The 19,012-nt window shown below is 39.5% G+C and overlaps 1 protein-coding gene across 6 annotated transcripts in view; it reads left to right on the top strand.

Annotated features, from left to right (window-relative positions):
- The window catches only part of LOC124605280 (DNA ligase 3), a 640,740-nt gene that overhangs the window by 400,541 nt on the left and 221,187 nt on the right, over positions 1-19,012 (top strand). For all 6 annotated transcript variants that reach the window (XM_047136859.1, XM_047136858.1, XM_047136854.1 and 3 more), the window contains 2 exons: positions 6,196-6,319; positions 11,170-11,282. In XM_047136859.1, coding sequence (XP_046992815.1) covers positions 6,196-6,319; positions 11,170-11,282 — 237 coding nt within the window. The remainder of the gene's footprint in view (positions 1-6,195; positions 6,320-11,169; positions 11,283-19,012) is intronic.

Below are 19,012 nucleotides of genomic sequence, written 5' to 3'. Positions count from 1 at the left end.
ATTCCCACATAGAAGGCTTTACAGTGTAGGCATGTCAGTTGGTAAATCACGTGGGTGCTTTCACACGTGGCTCTGCCTTTGATTGTGTACATCTTCCGGGTTACAGGGATGGAGTAGGTGGTGGTGGGACAGGTTTTACACTGGAGGTGGTTACAAGGGTAGGAGCCAGAGGGTAGGGAAGGTGGTTTGGGGATTTCATTTTATATATATTTTTCCCCCATGGAATGTTTCCTCTATTATATTCATATCATTAATTTGAACCCAACAGTTACATTTGTTATTGTCACTGTTGCATTTCGAAATCTTTTCTGGCATCTTACTTTCTCTTTTTGTTTGTGCAAGTAGTTTCACTTTGTATTCACCTTCCCTTTTTACCGTAAGCTACCATACAAGTTTATCCTGCCTGTATATACTCAATAATATGTAACTTACTTCCAAACCATAACCAAAAAAGTTTTTACCGCTTTCAACACTACCGCTGCTTTAAAATCCACTGTTCCCAGTTTACAAACATTTCTCGTGTAATCTCATGAATACTGTTTCACAGCTTCAGTTCCTTTCACCTATTTAACAACAATTTCGGCTAATTCTAACAAGTTTTGCTTTACTTCCATTCCTGTTTTTCCCACATAACCAATCATTTTTTAGCAGCTTCCCACAGGTTTTAATGTTATTATTTCTTCATCAGACAATTGTTAGCCTCATTTTCATAATCTGCTACCACATAACCAGTCCTTTTAATACATTTACCCGCAGTTTTTTCAAAATTTTCCCTAATTTCTCCACCCTTTAATGTATTTTGGAGGCAAAACAACTACTTAACCTTTGTGCACATTGTTGTTTACCAACCTCAGTTCACCACAGGATCAACATAGCTCAGCTTTAACCAACACTTTTTCGACTTTTTTCACACCAGAACTCCAGTTGCTTTCTAGTTCACCTTTATCTCTCCTCATATATTTTTATTTTCATTTTAGCTTCATGTTACACTTTCCACCTTCTAATACCATGTCACCCTCACAACATCCCCATGACAACTCCATTAAGTTTTATTTACAGTCCCTCCACAAACATGCCTTCGCCCTAGCCAGATTACGCTCCGATATTTTATTTACTCAGGCTTGTCTGACATTTGGCATTACCCCCAAAGGCCTCACACTTAAAGTTCCCATCTCTGGCTGTAACTCTTCTTTCCATCAGTCCCTATACCATTTCCAAACCGAACAATCCATAGCCCTCACCTGCCTAATCCTTCACCTACACATCAACTTGGCCAATGAACACACCCGTCAACTCCTATCCCTAATCAAAGTCCTCAATCTTTCCTCTCCCTCTTCCACATCGGCTGTTCAGAGCATCCTCCTACAGGCCAACCGAAAATTAGAACAGCATGCCACCCTCCACCTCAAAAAACTATCCAATCTCCTGGTTTCCCACGTCTGGAAAGGCAACTCACTCACCCTCCACAACCTTTCCAACAAACCTCAACCTCCTCTCATTGCACACAGACCCAGTCTCTCCCATCTACTCATCTCCCACTTCCAGCTCCACTCCCCTCAAAACCTCAAAATTCTAGTCAACACAGTCGGAACCACAACACCCCAATTCAGTAGTTAACCTTTCCTCCAAACCTCTCTCCCAATCTGAAACCTCTGTCCTATCCAAAGGCCTCACCTTCAGCCCTACTCCCAAATTCAACCAAACAGCCCTCGTCAAAGATTTACTGTCCTACACTCATAGGCTCTGCTGGAAATATCACTTTGCCATGAAGAAAAATAATCCTAATCCTACTCCTAATGATCCAACTCCCCAAGACACTATCCAAATTGAACCCTGCCTGGAACAGTTCCGTCCTCCGTCACAGCGGGACCCACCTCTTCCTCAAAATCACCCTCTCCAAACCTTCCATTATTTCTCACTTCCAGCCATGCCTCTCAATCTTTCTTGAAAAACCTTAATCCTACTCCCAACATCACCACAGCTGAAGCCCAGGCTATCCATGATCTGAAGGCTGAACGACCCATCGTCATTCTTCCGGCTGACAAGGATTCCACGACTGTGGTACTTGATCATCGGGAGTATGTGGCTGAGCGACTGCGTCAGCTTTCAGATAACACTACATACAAAGTTTGCCAAGGTAATCCCATTTCTGATGTCCAGGCGGAGCTTCAAGGAATCCTCAGAACCTTAGGCCCTCTACAAAAACTTTCACCTGACTCCATCAACCTCCTGACCCCACTGACACCCCGCACTCCTACCTTCTACCTACTTCGTAAAATTCACAAACCCAAACATCCTGGCCGCCCCATTGTAGCTGGTTTCCAATCCCCCACAGAATGTATCTCTGCCTACGTAGATCAACACCTTCAAACCATTACATGCAGTCTCCCATCCTTCATCAAAGACACCAACCACTTTCTTGAATGCCTGGAATCTTTACCCAATCTGTTACCCCCGGAAACCATTCTCGTAACCATTAATGCCACTTCCTCATACACAAATATCCCCCACGTGCAGGGCCTTTCTGTGATGAAGCACTTCCTTTCACGCTGGTCACCTGCTACCCTACCTAAAACCTCTTTCCTCATTACCTTAGCCAGCTTCATCCTAACTCACAACTTCTTCACTTTTGAAGGCCAGACATACCAACAATTAAAGGGAACAGCCATGGGTACCAGGACGGCCCCCTCGTACGCCAACCTATTTATGGGTCGCTTAGAGGAAGCCTTCTTGGTTACCCAGGCCTGCCAACTCGAAGTTTCGTACAGATTTATTGATATTATCTTCATGATCTGGACTCACAGTGAAGAACTACTCCAGAATTTCCTCTCCAACCTCAACTCCTTTGGTTCCATCAGATTCACTTGGTCATACTCCAAATCCCATGCCACTTTCCTCGACGTTGACCTCCATCTGTCCAATGGCCAGCTTCACACATCTGTCCACATCAAACCCACCAACAACAGTACCTCCATTATGACAGCTGCCACCCATTCCATATCAAACGATCCCTTCCCTACAGCTTAGGTCTTCATGGCAAATGAATCTGCTCCAGTCCTGAATCCCTGAACCATTACACCAATAACCTGAAAACATCTTTCGCATTCCGCAACTACCCTCCCAACCTGGTACAGAAGTAAATAACGAGAGCCACTTCCTCATCCCCTCAAACCCAGAACCTCCCACAGAAAACCCCAAAAGTTCCCCACTTCTGACAGGGTACTTTCCGGGACTGGATCAGATTCTGAATGTGGCTCTCCAGCAGGGATACAACTTCCTCAAATCCTGCCGTGAAACGAGATCCATCCTTCATGAAATCCTCCCCAGTCCACCAAGAGTGTCTTTCCGCTGTTCACCTAACCTTAATAACCTCTTGGTCATCCCTATGAAATCCCCAAACCACCTTCCCTTCCCTCTGGCTCCTACCCTTGTAACCGCCCCCGGTGTAAAACCTGTCCCATGCACCCTCCCACCACCACCTACTCCAGTCCTGTAACCCGGAAGGTGTACGCGATCAAAGGCAGAGCCACGTGTGAAAGCACCCACGTGATTTACCAACTGACATGCCTACACTGTAAAGCCTTCTATGTGGGAATGACCCGCAACTAACTGTCCATTCGCATGAACGGACACAGGCAGACAGTGATTGTTGGTAATGAGGATCACCCTGTGCCTTAACATGCCTTGGTGCACGGCCAGCACATCTTGGCACAGTGTTACACCATCCGGGTTGTCTGATACTTCCCACTGACACCAACCTATCAGAACTCTGGAGATGGGAACTTGCCCTTCAATATATTCTCTCGTCCCGTTACCCACCAGTCCTCAGCCTCCGCTAATTTCAAGGTGCTGCCCCTCGTACATCACCTGTCATTCAACATCATCATGGCCTCTGTACTTCCGCGTCGACTGACATCTCTACCCAACCTCTTTACATTTACTTATGTCTGACTGTGTCTGTATATGTGCGGACGGATATGTGTGTGTGCATGAGTGTATACCTGTCCTTTTTTCCCCCTAAGGTAAGTCTTTCTGCTCCCGGGATTGGAATGACTCCTTACCCTCTCCCTTAAAACCCACATCCTTTCATCTTTCCCTCTCCTTCCCTCTTTCCTGATGAAGCAACCTTGGGTTGTGAAAGCTTGAAATTTGTGTGTATTGGTGTGTTTTTTATTGTCTCTATCTACCAGCGCTTTCTCGTTTGGTAAGTCACAGCATCTTTGTTTTTTGTATATATTTTTCCCACGTGGAATGTTTCCCTCTATTATATTCAGATAATTAAACTGTTTGCTTGATAAATTGGTATCTACTTAACAATAGTAATCATCACATCAATAATCAAACATCTTGTTGATCAGTGTGATAAAAAATTCAAAATAAGAGTTCAGCTAAGGCTTTGGCACAAATCTACTTTTCTCTCTTCTGTGCTATTAGAAATTTGATCTCAGCATGACAAACAAACAGGAGACTTATTATTGTCACTGTTTCTATAAAAATAGTCTCAAATGACATTTCTCATAATTTATCTTGCGATTAACAAATTACTTTCAATATTAATGTCAAACAACAACAATGACAAGTGAAGGTGATTGACATTTGCAACAAATCAAAAAGTAAAGTCAGTCAGTCAGTGTCATTTACTTGCTTCACTCATGAACAACAGCACCAAAATTTACCCATATCAACCCAGTCACCAGCACTTTATCTTCACAAGCTTGATCAGATCTACCCATTACAACATGCTTCATGGCCGTGTTTGGATGAACATTCAGTTCCCAGATACCTGACTACCCATCTTATAGGATGGCCGAACATCCATTATCTGGTATCCAGAAAAATCACTTTCATCTCTAGTGTGTGGCCTCTATACATAAAATAAATCTAGAACTGGGAAAGGAGCGGCAGCCCAGTTTTGACCACAAAGTGAAGGTTCATTTAATAAAAAATGTGAAACTCACATCATGGGAGATTTTTTTCCCATGAATATCTAAGAAGGGACACATTGAACAACACATAGCCGATTGTTTGGATTGAAAAGTATGTATAAGCCACAGCAACATAACACAGTTCACCAGTGGTAACAAAAACATGTCATTTTAAACATAAAAATAGTAACAATGCATTTTGCAGACAAATAAAAACAAAGTACATCTCAAGACAGTTCAATTACAGCATTGATGTTGGGATTTATTAATTAAGACTAGCGGTTGATTTCTGTTGACAGTCGAAGGGCAAATAAATAAATAAATAAATAAACCACTGAGGATGCTACATCTGTGAAACATGTTTGGGGATTAAAAAGTTTTCTTGCAGGAAGGCAGACCTTCTTCAATTCGTGCTTTTGTGCAAGCAGGGAACAGAGCTTAAAATTCCATTATGACACAAGTAATGCTTGAATGTAGGATGCTATAATAATAACAAGCCTATGGCTTCTGTATTATAAAAATGAGGGGATACAGCAGAAAGACATTCTCTTTGCGACTGTTTCCTTTCTCTGCATGAATTACTTGTTCTGTATCTGTTGTTGGAAAACCAAACTAATGCTTGCCGTGGTATCTTCTCTCAAATTACACTCAGTCTGAAGTGTCTGGGAGCTACTAAAAGCAACACCCACAACCACACTATTTATGTGTTAATCTCTTTGCATTTATTTTGTCATGTCTTCCATTTAATTTCATGTTGTTACAACTTTGTCCCTTTTATTCATATTTCTTCCTCTTATCTTCTTCTATAATTATGCTTGTTTCATCATCTTCCTGTTCATGTTTCTCTGTTTCCTTTCTCCAACATAGTCTGACCATTATTTATTTGGTTTCCATTTTTCTTTAGTTTTTTTCTTATCTGTATATTCTCCACTTCCTCAGTTCTAAAAATACCTCATGGCCCTCTCCATACTGCACAATTGCTAGTGCTGGCTATTGCTTCCAAGCTAGTTGACTGCGTCCATCACATCGTGGTTATTAAAGTGTCTCATACATTTCTATCTGTTAGTTACTTCCTGTCCATTTGTGTGTTCTTTCTGTTGGAGCCATAGTCTGCTGTCATTGCAGATACACGTCTGCAGTTCTTCAGATTACCTTACTTCAGTCTGAAAATGTAAGCTTGTGTGTTTGTTTTCATTTCATGCCCTCAACCAATTTACAAGAAATTACTTTGCAGTTACACAGTTTTCACTTTTTAATTTATTGGTTACAGAGCACTTATGAGCCTGGCAAGCGTCATTGGTTGAAAGTAAAAAAGGACTACTTGTTTGGTGGAGCCATGGCAGATGCTGCTGATCTCGTGGTGCTGGGTGCCTGGTTTGGAACAGGACAAAAAGGTATAATAGTGTTGCAGACTGCAGTCAGATGGTTTTACTGGAGGTCAAAAAAGAATTGATTTACGTCTTTAACAGTAAGCTAATGGTGAATTTAAATTTCCTGAGCATGTACGTATGTTGAGAGTTTCATATTGTAAGAACTAACATTTCTGTCCTTAGCATAGCTTTAACTTTTTTCCCCAATGCTCCTTATCAGCTGAATTGAATACAGATCCCAGCTATTTGAGTTTTATTCAAGAGTAGGTAATGTGAGAGTGTATATTTGGCAGTGTTTACAGATGAGCTGTATTTTCACAGAATTTTCTGAAAAATTGGCCTTTCTTTAACTTTTCTCAAAATTGAGTTTGTAAGTGCGTGTGACTTCATGTAACTTTGTGTTGTTGCTCCTAGATATTTAATTTGTATGAATGAATATGTAGGCATGTTTCTAATGGTATAATGAATGGGTACTGGAGTGTTCTTTCAGCATGTGTCCACATTTGAGGGAAGTTGCCATTTAATGTCTTAGATGGAAATTTTGTCTATGTTGTTGTGAATATTCTTAACTCAACCTACAGTGCATAGGCATCACATTTTTCCAAATGAGAAGGCTGATGATACAGTAACAACATGGAGACAATTATAGAAGCATTCAAGGATATCTTAAATGTTTTTATAATTCACAATATTAATCAGATATGAAGATAGTTAACAATTAAAATTATGGCATTTTGGAAGTAAGTCCAGGTAGTGCAAAACTATCTGAACTATCTGAGGTATGAAGAAAAGAAAGGCTCCAGAAGATGACAATGTTGCAGCAGAAATGATTAAAGGTGGAGGGAAAGTAATGGTACTGTGATGGGCTCAAAGTAGAGGTGGGAAACTATAGCCATTACATTTCCTGGGGCATGCAAAATTATTTATGGACTCACTGGCAAGGAAGATAATCCTCAAACTTGGAACAATGCTGTAATTGTTGTGCTTCACAAGGAGGAGGGGGAAAATCTGAAGACTTTCAGCTTCCTCATCCTTCATAAGTACAAGAGGTACATTAAAATTATTACAAAGTTCATGGAAAAAATACTGCAATTTTAATCAGGAAAAGGAACATATTGCCTTTAGAATGACATTTAATCAAGTTTTGAATGGAATTCTATAACAGAACAATACGTATGTAACCACTTTACTTGGGATTCTTGTGGTCTGAGAGTGTTTTTGCTTCAGTTTCAACTAAATATGTATTAACAGTTCAGTTAGGTAAGGAGTCTGATAAGGAGATTCCATATCACCAAAACTATTCATATCCACCACAAAGCAATCTTTCATACCTGTGAAATGGGAAAAACGAAGGCTTCCCCTCATCTTCACAGCTCTCAGCTGGAGACCTGTGTTACTGGGATCTGAGTGACTTTCACTTCTTTTTTTAATGTTCCCTCAAACTATCCCTCTTTTCTCACCAAAGTTCACTGAATACAAAAGACAGAGCCATACGTTCCTGTGTTTGGTGGTGGTATCCATGGCTCAAAACCTTTCTAACAGAAATGGTGTTTTGTAAAGGAATGAAAATAGCTACTGATCCAATCCCCAAGAGTGCAATGATTGGTGTGAAATTGCAGTGTAAAATCTCTGCAGTAATCCTCAGAATGTTACTTATTTTCTTTGGTGATCACTGTTATTGAATGACTGGGCCTGAGTACACATGGTGAGGTTGTGCAGTGATAACACAGTGAGCTCATACTTCAGAGGAGTGAGGTTCAAATTCCAATTGAGATATCCCAGTTTATATTTTATGCAGTTTCCATAAATAATCTGAGGTGAATGTTAAGAAGGTTCCTTTACTTAGCTGAAGATGATAGGAAAAAAGAGAGCAATTGCAAAGTAATATAGTACTTTGTAATGAACAAATGCTCTTTAATTAAAAATAGTTGTATAAAGTCCACAGCTCGTGGTCTTGCGGTAGCGGTCTTGCTTCCCATGCATGGGGTCCCAGGTTCGATTCCCGGCGAGGTCAGGGATTTTCTCTGCCTCGTGATGACTGGGTGTTGTGTGTTCATCATCATCATTTCATCATCATTGACTCGCAAGTCGCTGAAGTGGCGTCAACTAAAAAGGACTTGCAATACAGCGGCCGAACTTCCCCACATGGGGCCTTCCAGCCAACAATGCCATACATCATTTCAGTTGTAATATAATACAAAATTAAGAAGTCACATTTCAGCATGGCTTGATACTATTTTAATTTGTCTTACCCCAAGCAGTGGCCAAACAACATGAGGTGATGAACTGTCAGTGATCACTAACTGAATACAATCAGCTATTTATTTATTTGCATTTCAATAGACATTCCAGTTTCAGAAAATTTATGTTACTTTTCAAGTGCTTCAAAAAAATAAAGTAGGTAAAGTACTTAACATTCCAAGAGTTTCACCTAGTGACAGTATGTTCACAGTATTAAAAGAATCTGAATTGAATGTCTGGGGAAAAATGACCAGACAACCTAAGTAAGATGTGGTTATTTCTGCCAGACATGCCTAACACACACTTGTTCAGTCACCATCATGGAGTTTTCTTGGCTGAAAATTAGATTCTTAAGTAATTCCTGTTTGACATACGCTTGCCAAATGGTGTTTGTCTTCTTAAACTGTACATATTTGTAGTATTTGTATCCATTGACATAAATGACTGCTTCATGAGTTGCACATCTTCCTTTTTCAACAACTTCTCTCCATGTTAATGCTCAGCAAATGTGTGCATATTTGCTGATAAAAATGCAGTCTGAAACTACCGATCATTCGTGAACTCACAAAATCCTGTGTCTTTATGTCAGAACAACAATACACCATCTCTGATGAGTCTTTGTCATCTCTGTGATGTGTATTCTGAAAATTAAACCATTGGAAATATTTTGTAGTAACAGTACTGACTTTTGTACTCAGTCTTCAAGTGTTTTTATTGAGGTAGCTTACAGAATTAGTAGATGTGTCATTTTATAGGTAACAACCTCAAGTTTGATTCATGTAGAGCATCAGTAACCCATTCCACTACCAGGAGTGGCAGCATAGTGCACAAAGTGACTACTTCCACTGTTGCAGAGAATGCTTGTTGTGCTTTCTGGTTTCAGTAAAAAAATTCTGGAATAACTGTTCAATGTAAATTTCACACCTTATATGCTAAAGAACCTACACGTAGGCCTAAAGTTTAGACTTGACACAATAATGTTGTGAAGCATGAAATTGAAAGTGTGCAGCTAGAAAGAGCTTTGTGAAAACTGTCACTAGCATTGTGTATCTGGATATGCTTGAAAACGTTTTAATTCCACAGGTCAATAAAGATGATCGAGATGGGATGGTTTACTACAAGCAAGATGGTTCACCACCTCATTTGCTCATGAAAGTTGGAGATTTCCATGATAACTGCATCCCAGGTCAGTGGATTTGCCATGAAGGGCCAATTGCATGGCCACCTCACTACCCAGACTTCACAGCACTGGATTTCTTTCTCTGATGTTTCATTGAAGACTGTGTGTGGGTTCCTTCCCTGCCAAACAATTTAGCCTCTCTGAAAAATTGAATCTATGCTGCCATTGCACAAGTTGCACCTGATTTGCTGCACTGAGTGTGGGAAGTTACTGGTTGGATGTTTTCCATATCACAAATGGCAGTTACAACAAACCAAAATGACACTTGACACTTTTATATGACACTTGAGGTTGTTTGCTACAAAGTAACAAATCTACCAATTCTGTAAATTTTCTCAATAAATTTCTGTATTATTCCAAAGTTTTAAAGTCTTTTTTTTTACTTACCCTGTATAATGGGTGATGAGGATGATTTATGACTTTCTGTCTGTGGTAAGGTAGCAGAATTCTGCAACTTTAGTTAATTTACTGATGTGTCTACTATAATGAACACAGTTTATTTCTGAATGCGTGTGGCTGATTAACTCATTTCAACAAAGGTTTTGTTTAGTAAGTGTTTAAAGTGTCAAAGAGATGTTCATCCAAATCCAGTGGAAAGTGCTACAAGAGTGTTGTTGTGCATCACAGTGTGCTTTACTGTTATAATTCCAAGAGCATACATATCTACAGCAGTCATCCTGTGTATATATGTCTCAGAAAGATTATGAGGACAATATTAGAGTGTTTTGAGATCACATGGAGGTTTACTAGCAGTCATAGTTCTCACATGCCAGTCGTGAATGTAATCGGAAAAGGTGACATGCCAATGGTACATAGTGTTCTGTGCCACGCAGCACACAGTGGCTTACAAAGTACAGCTGTAGCTGTAGGAAATGTGTGTAAATAGCATCAGACTCTCATAACTTGCATGTGTGTTAATCAAACTCCACTACATTAATAGGAGCTGTAATTGTTAAAATCAGAAAAGTGTAATCTGACAAGAAATTGTAAGTACCACAAATATATATAAAATGGCAATCATTAATAATGAGACACTTTTACCCACTTTTTTTCACACTGCATTTTAAAAGGCTTTTCAGAATCTGCAGTGTCATAGCCCCAAATATCGAACACTGTCCATGACCTTGTATCCTAACTAGAAAATGATCTCCATTTGGTCAATGCATTCATATACTTTTGGTCCTAAACTTTTTGTAAAGTACTTGCACTTCTAATAAATGTATGCATGCAGGTATTCAGCTGTCACATTTTGAAAACAAAATTTATTACACAATTTCTCACACAACTTGTTGCACAGTCTGATATCAATATTTTGAACTAAGTCTTCTTCTGAAGGTTAAGTACCAGTGTGCACACAAGCTGGAAATGTCAGTATCATGAGAACCTTGGTGTATTTTGTTGACAAATGGGAGAAACTTCTCTGAAAAATAACATCTTTTTTTTCTTTTTGCAGGGGGGATGATGTCAGTATTTCTGATGGGATGCTATGATACATACCGTGATAAATGGTGTACTGTCACCAAAGTACACACAGGTCATGATGACAAGACTCTTGAGAGATTACAGGTAATCAGCTGATGGATTTCCTTTTCATTAGTCTGTATGGTCTTTCATTTAGATCCAGACACGAGAAACTCGAGCCCATATTGTCCTCCCACACCCATATCACAATCAGTAGATTGTAAAACAAGGCTGTCACTTTCTAGGATAAACTTCTGACTCTTGGTACTGGGTACTGTGTTTGATCAATTATTACTGAAAAGGCTAAGACAAGGTTTCAACTTCCACTCTGGAAACACATTCTCATCTTACAGAATGGGAGTTGCTCTTATTGTACTTAGCAGGTTATTTATAAATCATTTACATTCATTCAGATACATTTTTGAATATTAACCAGCCATCAAAAGCAAATGTGTTATCAGAAGGTGATAGCCACATCAGGTAACAAAATAAAGACAACATGGCAGTTCCTTTTCTGACAGTCAGTTGTACATTAAGTGATACGAAGAAGTATGGGTAGGACTGCTGATGAAGATTTGACAACATCACAGTATTTCCATATTTATGCATAAGATGTTCATGTGAAAGTGCATCCTTCCACCTTGGAATGATTATATATTAAGACCTCTTCTTTTTTTTTTTTTGGAAGTGTCTACACAGAATCAAACGCAACTGGGGTAACAAACAGAATAAATCACAGTAATTACTTTATTACTGTATAATAACCCATTGAAGATGGATTCCCTTATACCAAAATAATCAGCAAATATTCCTAAATAATCCATGAAACTTTCCTGGAGTTTTGGTTCCCCCATATATTTAAAATTTGAAGACAAGCAGATGGAAGAGGTCCCTAGTGTTAAACTGTAGAGAATAAAAGCTGATAGTAAATTAAGTTGAAGAGGCACACAATGGAATTACTGAAACAACAACAACAATATTTGTTTGTAATGTAAATGTCTTCCACCTTAGGTGCCGTAAAAAAGAAAAAAAAGGCATAAAGAACCTGGTGCACTTTGTTTGCCTTCATTCCACAATTTTATGTGGTAGCCAGTTTCAGGATAACACATTAAGCTAAGCTAAGGTTTTTCCAGTCCACAAGTGTGTTATGAAATTTGTGATGTAAATTCAAGACCATATTGCAGGAGCCTCTTCAGAGAACTATGTGTACTAAATATAACTCATTATGAACAAGTAGTCATTCACTTTGGCCCAGAAAGTTCTCCATTATTCAGGGATACTAATTTTCAATACCTTGCCAGCAGCCATAAAAAGTTTAGCTATAAATACAATGTAACAGGAGCCTACAGGATTTATTGAAGGCCAACTCTTCCTACTACAATGGCGAATTTTGCAGCAGAACACACAGATTATCTTATTAATAACTCTCACATTGTGTGAATGCAGACTTGAGCAATGCTTCATTGCAGTAGAGCTATCTGTGTGAGTGACCCGTGGAAACTGATTTTGTTATTGGCAATGGTTGGCTACGAACAGTCCTCACATTGTCTTCTGCATTTTAGTTTACATGAGCCCCCCATGAATGAACCATGGACTTCACCAAGGTAGGGTGCTTGCATATCTAAATGATGTTGATAACTGTACCGTAGGTGCAACCACAACTAGAGGGTTATCTGTAGAGAGGCCAGAATAACTTGTGGTTCTTGAACAGGGTCATCAGCATTTTCAGTAGTTACAGGCCAACAGTCTGGATGGATGACTGATCTGGCCTTGTAATGTTAGCAAACATGGCCTTGCTGTGCTACTATTGTGATGGGCAGAAAGTAAAGGTGTGAAACTATAGCCATTACTTTTCCTGGGGCATGCACCTCTGCTTCATGGTTAAATAATTGTGGTATCCTCTTTGGTAACACATTTCAGAGGGACAAAAGCCTGCCATTTGGATCTCCAAGTAGGGACTACTCATGAGGATATCATCAACAGGAAAACAAAAATGGTGATTCTATGAGTGGGAATGTGGGAAAAGAGAAACTGATATGTTGAAGTTAGATAAAGTGGGAATTCGTGAAGTGCAGTGGCAAGAAGAACCAGATTTTTGGTCTGATGAGTGTGGAGTTACATATAAAATGTCAAATAGAAGTTATGCACGAGTCACTCTAATAATTAATATGAAAGTAGGAATGTGGTTAAATTGCCATGAATAGCAAACGGAATGTGTCACTTTAGCCAAGACAGACATGTAGCCAATATCCACTTCAGTAATATAAATTAATATGCCAACTAACTCCACAGACAGTAGAGAGACTGAAATGGTATAGTACCCCTAGTGCAGAACTGAGTATGTTGTGTCTTTTTGAAAACTGAATGTGAGATTAATTGCAGGAAACAACTTGATAATACTTTTAAGAACATTGTTTACTATGGCCACTTGCTGGACACACACACACACACACACACACACACACACACACACACACACACACACACACACGACAGTCTCTGGCTGAGGGCACAGCAGCAAGAGACTGTGGTCGCGTGTGCGTGTATGGGGGGGGGGGGGGGGGGGGGGGGGGAGAGAGAGAGAGAGAGAGAGAGAGAGAGAGAGAGAGAGAGAGAGAGAGAGAGAGAGAGAGAGAGAGTGGCTACATCTACATCTACATGACTACTCTGCAATTCACATTTAAGTGCTTGGCAGAGGGTTCATTGAACCACAATCATACTATCTCTCTACCATTCCACTCCCGAACAGCGCGCGGGAAAAGCGAACACCTAAATCTTTCTGTTTGAACTCTGATTTCTCTTATTTTATTTTGATGATCATTCCTACCTATGTAGGTTGGGCTCAACAAAATATTTTCGCATTCGGAAGAGAAAGTTGGTGACTGAAATTTCGTAAATAGATCTCACCGCGACGAAAAAGTCTTTGATTTAATGACTTTCATCCCAACTCGCGTATCATATCTGCCACACTCTCTCCCCTATTACGTGATAATACAAAACGAGCTGCCCTTTTTTGCACCCTTTCAATGTCCTCCGTCAATCCCACCTGGTAAGGATCCCACACCGCGCAGCAATATTCTAACAGAGGACGAACGAGTGTAGTGTAAGATGTCTCTTTAGTGGATTGTTGCATCTTCTAAGTGTCCTGCCAATGAAACGCAACCTTTGGCTCGCCTTCCCCACAATATTGTCTATGTGGTCTTTCCAACTGAAGTTGTTCGTAATTTTAACACCCAGATACTTAGTTGAATTGACAGCCTTGAGAATTGTACTATTTATCAAGTAATCAAATTCCAACAGATTTCTTTTGGAACTCATGTGGATCACCTCACACTTTTCGTTATTTAGCGTCAACTGCCACCTGCCACACCATACAGCAATCTTTTCTAAATCACCTTGCAACTGATACTGGTCTTCGGTTGACCTTACTAGACGGTAAATTACAGCATCATCTGCGAACAACCTAAGAGAACTGCTCAGATTGTCACCCAGGTCATTTATATAGATCAGGAACAGCAGAGGTCCCAGGACGCTTCCCTGGGGAACACCTGATATCACTTCAGTTTTACTCGATGATTTGCCGTCTATTACTATGAACTGCGACCTTCCTGACAGGAAATCACAAATCCAGTCGCACAACTGAGACGATAACCCATAGGCCCGCAGCTTGATTAGAAGTCACTTGTGAGGAACGGTGTCAAAAGCTTTCCGGAAATCCAGAAATACGGAATCAGAGTGTGTGTGTGTGTGTGTGTGTGTGTGGGTTTGTTTTGAATAATATTGTTACAGTCCATCCTGGATTTTCTATTGTTGAACACAGTCAAATGCCTTAGGTAGGTCACAGAAAATACCAAGTGCTATTTTGTAATTTAATGTTTGTAAAATTCGGTGAGAGAAGATGCAGATGGTGTTCTCAGTTTAGCAACTCTTCTGAAATCCGAATTGTGGTTTACTGAGGGTGTTATTGTTTTTCAGGTGGTATACTGTTCTACAATAATCACCTTCCAAAACTTTTGGGAAATGTCAGAAGTGTAATGGGTCAGTTGTTATTGACTTCTCTGCTATCACCTTTCTTATAAAGGGGTGTAAGAGGGGCACATTTCAATCTCTCTGGAAAAATGCGCTGAGACAGTGATGCATTACATGTTTCAGAAAACACACTGCTTATTATGTGGAAACAAGTCTTTTGTACTCTGTTTGAAATACTAGCAAATCCAGATCACCTTTCATTTTTGAGAGAACATATAAAGTTCTTAATTTTAGAAGGAGAATCAAATGAGACATCCATATGATTGAATTTTATGTCAATTGCTTTTTCAACATGTTGCTTTGGTTTTTCCCTTGAATTGTTTGCCCCTGTAATTTCTACTACATTTAAGAAATGGTTGTTAAAGATGAATGCTACCTGTGACTGATCTTTTGTAGCCCTTCCATATAAGTCAATATAGTGTGATGTTCTCGTGTTCTGTGGCCTGTTGTCCTGCCTCTTCTTTTACTACAATCCATATAGACTTAAATCTGTTGTCAGAATTGCTGATTTCTGACATAATGTGCATGTTCCTTGATTTATCATAACTCTTTTTACAAGGGAACCTTCCCATCGCACCCCCCTCAGATTTAATTACAAGCTGGCACAGTGGATAGGCCTTGAAAAACTGAACACAGATCAATCGAGAAAACTGGAAGAAGTTGTGTGGAACTATGAAAAAAATAAGCAAAATATACAAACTGAGTAGTCCATGTGCAAGATAAGCCACATCAAGGATATGGCGGACTCAGGAGCGCCGTGGTCCCGTGGTTAGCGTGAGCAGCTGCGGAGTGAGAGGTTCTTCGTTCAAGTCTTCCCTCGGGTGAAATAATTTTATTCTTTACTTTTGCAAAGTTGTGATCTGTCCGTTCATTCATTGACGTCTCTGTTCACTGTAATAAGTTTAGTGTCTGTGTTTTGCGACCGCACCGCAAAACCGTGCGATGAGTAGACGAAAGGACGTGGCTCTCCAATGGGAACTGTAAACATTTGATCGCAAGGTCATAGGTCAACCGATTCCTCGACAGGAAAACACGTCTGATATATTCTATACAAGACTGGTGACGGCATGTGGGTCACATGACAGGAAAATGTTGTCGACCCACCTAACTTGTACACTTGGCGAATGGGTAAAAAGATTCTTCTACCTTGCCCGATTTAGGTTTTCTTGTGGATGTGATAATCACTCCCAAAAAGTGATGAAAACATAGGAGTTTGTCACATAAACTGCAACAAATGAATGCAACAGTTTCGCAGTCGCACAGTTTTCCTTGTGCTCTGTCAAAACATATGTTTTTAACATTTTCAATTTTTTCCGCGTGTAGACCGTCAAATCCTGCATATGTCCAAGCAAATCTGAACATGTCCTGGAATTTTGGAGAGCGAAGTTGATTTTGTGTAAGTGCTTGAACTTCGATAATTCTCTGAAAATAAAAAATTAAAATTTTCGCTGCCGGGAAGACTTGAACCATGGACCTTTCACTCTGTAGCTGCTCACGCTAACCACGGGACCACGGCGTTCCTCAGTCAATATTCACATTTATATTGCATTCGTTGCACATGGACTACTCAGGTTGTATATTTTGCTTATTTTTTTCATAGTTCCACACAATTTCTTCCTGTTTTCTCGATTAATCTGTGTACAGTTTTTCAAGGCCTATCCACTGCGTCACCTTATAACTAAATCTGAGGGGGGTGCGATGGGGAGGTTCCCTTGTTAGTAATTTTGAGCAGTTTTTGTGGTTTGCAACTACTACAGGGCCTTAGTTTATCCCTAAAAATAAGTTTCATTTTCATTTTCCTTTCACAAGATGGTTTAATCCCTTTAGTTATCTATGGCTTTTTGCATTGCTATTTAATGTCCTTTCTGTTTAGCTTCTGCAAATTTCTGTTTTCAACTAATGATATGAATTTATCACGGAATAGTTTAAATTTTATTTCAGCATTTCGTTTGTTACAAATTTCATTCCAGATCATCTCTTGTAAACTATGCTTAGAAATGTTTGTCCTGGAGTCATTAATTATTATAACTAATTTCCACTGAGAAGTGTCTATACCGTAAGGCACTATGTTGTTGTTTTATCCTGGCTGACTGTGCATCATAATCAAAGAGCATTTTTATTACTAGGTATACAGTTTATATTTTCTTGCTTTGAGCTTCATTAAGGAAAACATTGTCAGTTAGGATCCTACTGTCTTCATCCACTTATGTTGGAATTTTTATTACTGAGGTTAAATTTTAGGATCCAAATAATATTTCTATATACTTTTTCCTATCAGAATCTTTCAGAAAATCTATACTGAAATCACCACAAACTGCTTGCTGTGTTTGATAGATAGCAGAGTAAGGAATCCATATGCCTCACAAACAGTTCAAAATTTCCTAGTGAGGACCTGTATTCAGCTACAATTAAAAGTGAACTATTTTTACTATTAATAAGTACAGACCACTACAAAGTCTATATTCTGATTTAAAAATGGTTCCCTTCTGACATCAGTAACTACAGGAATCTTGCTTTGTGTGGTGGATACCATTATAAATTTCTGCAGATATTTAAGGGAGATGAAAATTTGTTATGGACTGAAATAAAGCAGTATGGAGGGGGGGGGGGTAGGAGGGGGGGGGGGAGAGAGAGAGAGAGAGAGAGAGAGAGAGAGAGAGAGAGAGAGAGAGAGAGAGGGGGGGGGGGCAGCATGGGGTCAAATCTGCAAAAAGGTAAAGTGCAGTAGAAATTCTCAGAAAACAGAAATGATATTAAATTTATATGACAGAAGGAGAAAATATAAAAATGCAAGAAATGAAACAGGTGAAAGGGAGTACGAAAAATGATTCACAGAAAGTGCAAAATGACTAAGCAGGAATGGGTGCAAGACAAATGTAAGGCTGTGGAAGCGGCTTTAACTATGGGAAACGTGGATGCTGCCTACATAAAAACTGAAGACCTCTTTTGGGGAAAGCGAAGCAGCTGCGTATCAAGATCTCAGATGGTATGCCAGTAGTTAAAAGCAAAAGCTGAATGGTGGAAGGAATACATTGAATGGCTGTATGAGAGAAATAAAGTTGATAGCAACATTACAGAAAAGGAAGAGGAAGTGTGAGATGTGTCTGTGTGAGACGATTTTGTCAGAGCAGTGAAAGTCCTATGTCAAAACATGGCCTCTGGAATAGGTGAGATTCCCTAAGAATAATGGAGGTCTTCGGGAGAATCAGCTGTGACATGATAGGCTGAAGAAGGAAAATCTACATTCGTAGCTTTTCTAGAGCAAAAGAGAGCTTTTGGTTATGTGTATTGTGATACACTCTTTGAAACTCTGAAGGAAGCAGGAATAAAATACAGGAAACAAAGGTTATTTACAACTGCTACAGAAACCAGACTTCAGTTGTGAACTGAAGAACAGGAAAAGAAGCACTGTTTGAGAAGAAAGTGAGGTATGGTTGTAACCTATTCCTTATGTTGTTCAATCTGTATGCTGAACAAGCAGTAAAGGAGAGACAAGAGAAATTTGGAAGGATATTCAAGTTCGGGGAAAAGAAATAAAAAATTTTGAGGTTTGTGAATAACACTGTAATTCTGTCAGAGACAGCAAGGGACTTGGTAAGAGCAGTTGAATGGAATTGGTAGTGTCTTGAAAAGAGGTTGTAATATAAAAACAAGTGAAACAATGGTAATGGAATGTAATCTTATTAAATAATACAGTGCTGAGAGAATTAGATTAGGAAATGAGACACTAAAAGTAGTAGACAAGCTTTGCTATCTGAGCAACAAAATGACTGATCATAGCTGAAGTATAGAGGATATAAAATGCT

The sequence above is a fragment of the Schistocerca americana genome, chromosome 3, assembly GCF_021461395.2.
Source record: "Schistocerca americana isolate TAMUIC-IGC-003095 chromosome 3, iqSchAmer2.1, whole genome shotgun sequence".
In the NCBI taxonomy this organism is placed as follows: domain Eukaryota; kingdom Metazoa; phylum Arthropoda; class Insecta; order Orthoptera; family Acrididae; genus Schistocerca; species Schistocerca americana.
This window is presented reverse-complemented; position numbering and strand designations above follow the sequence as displayed.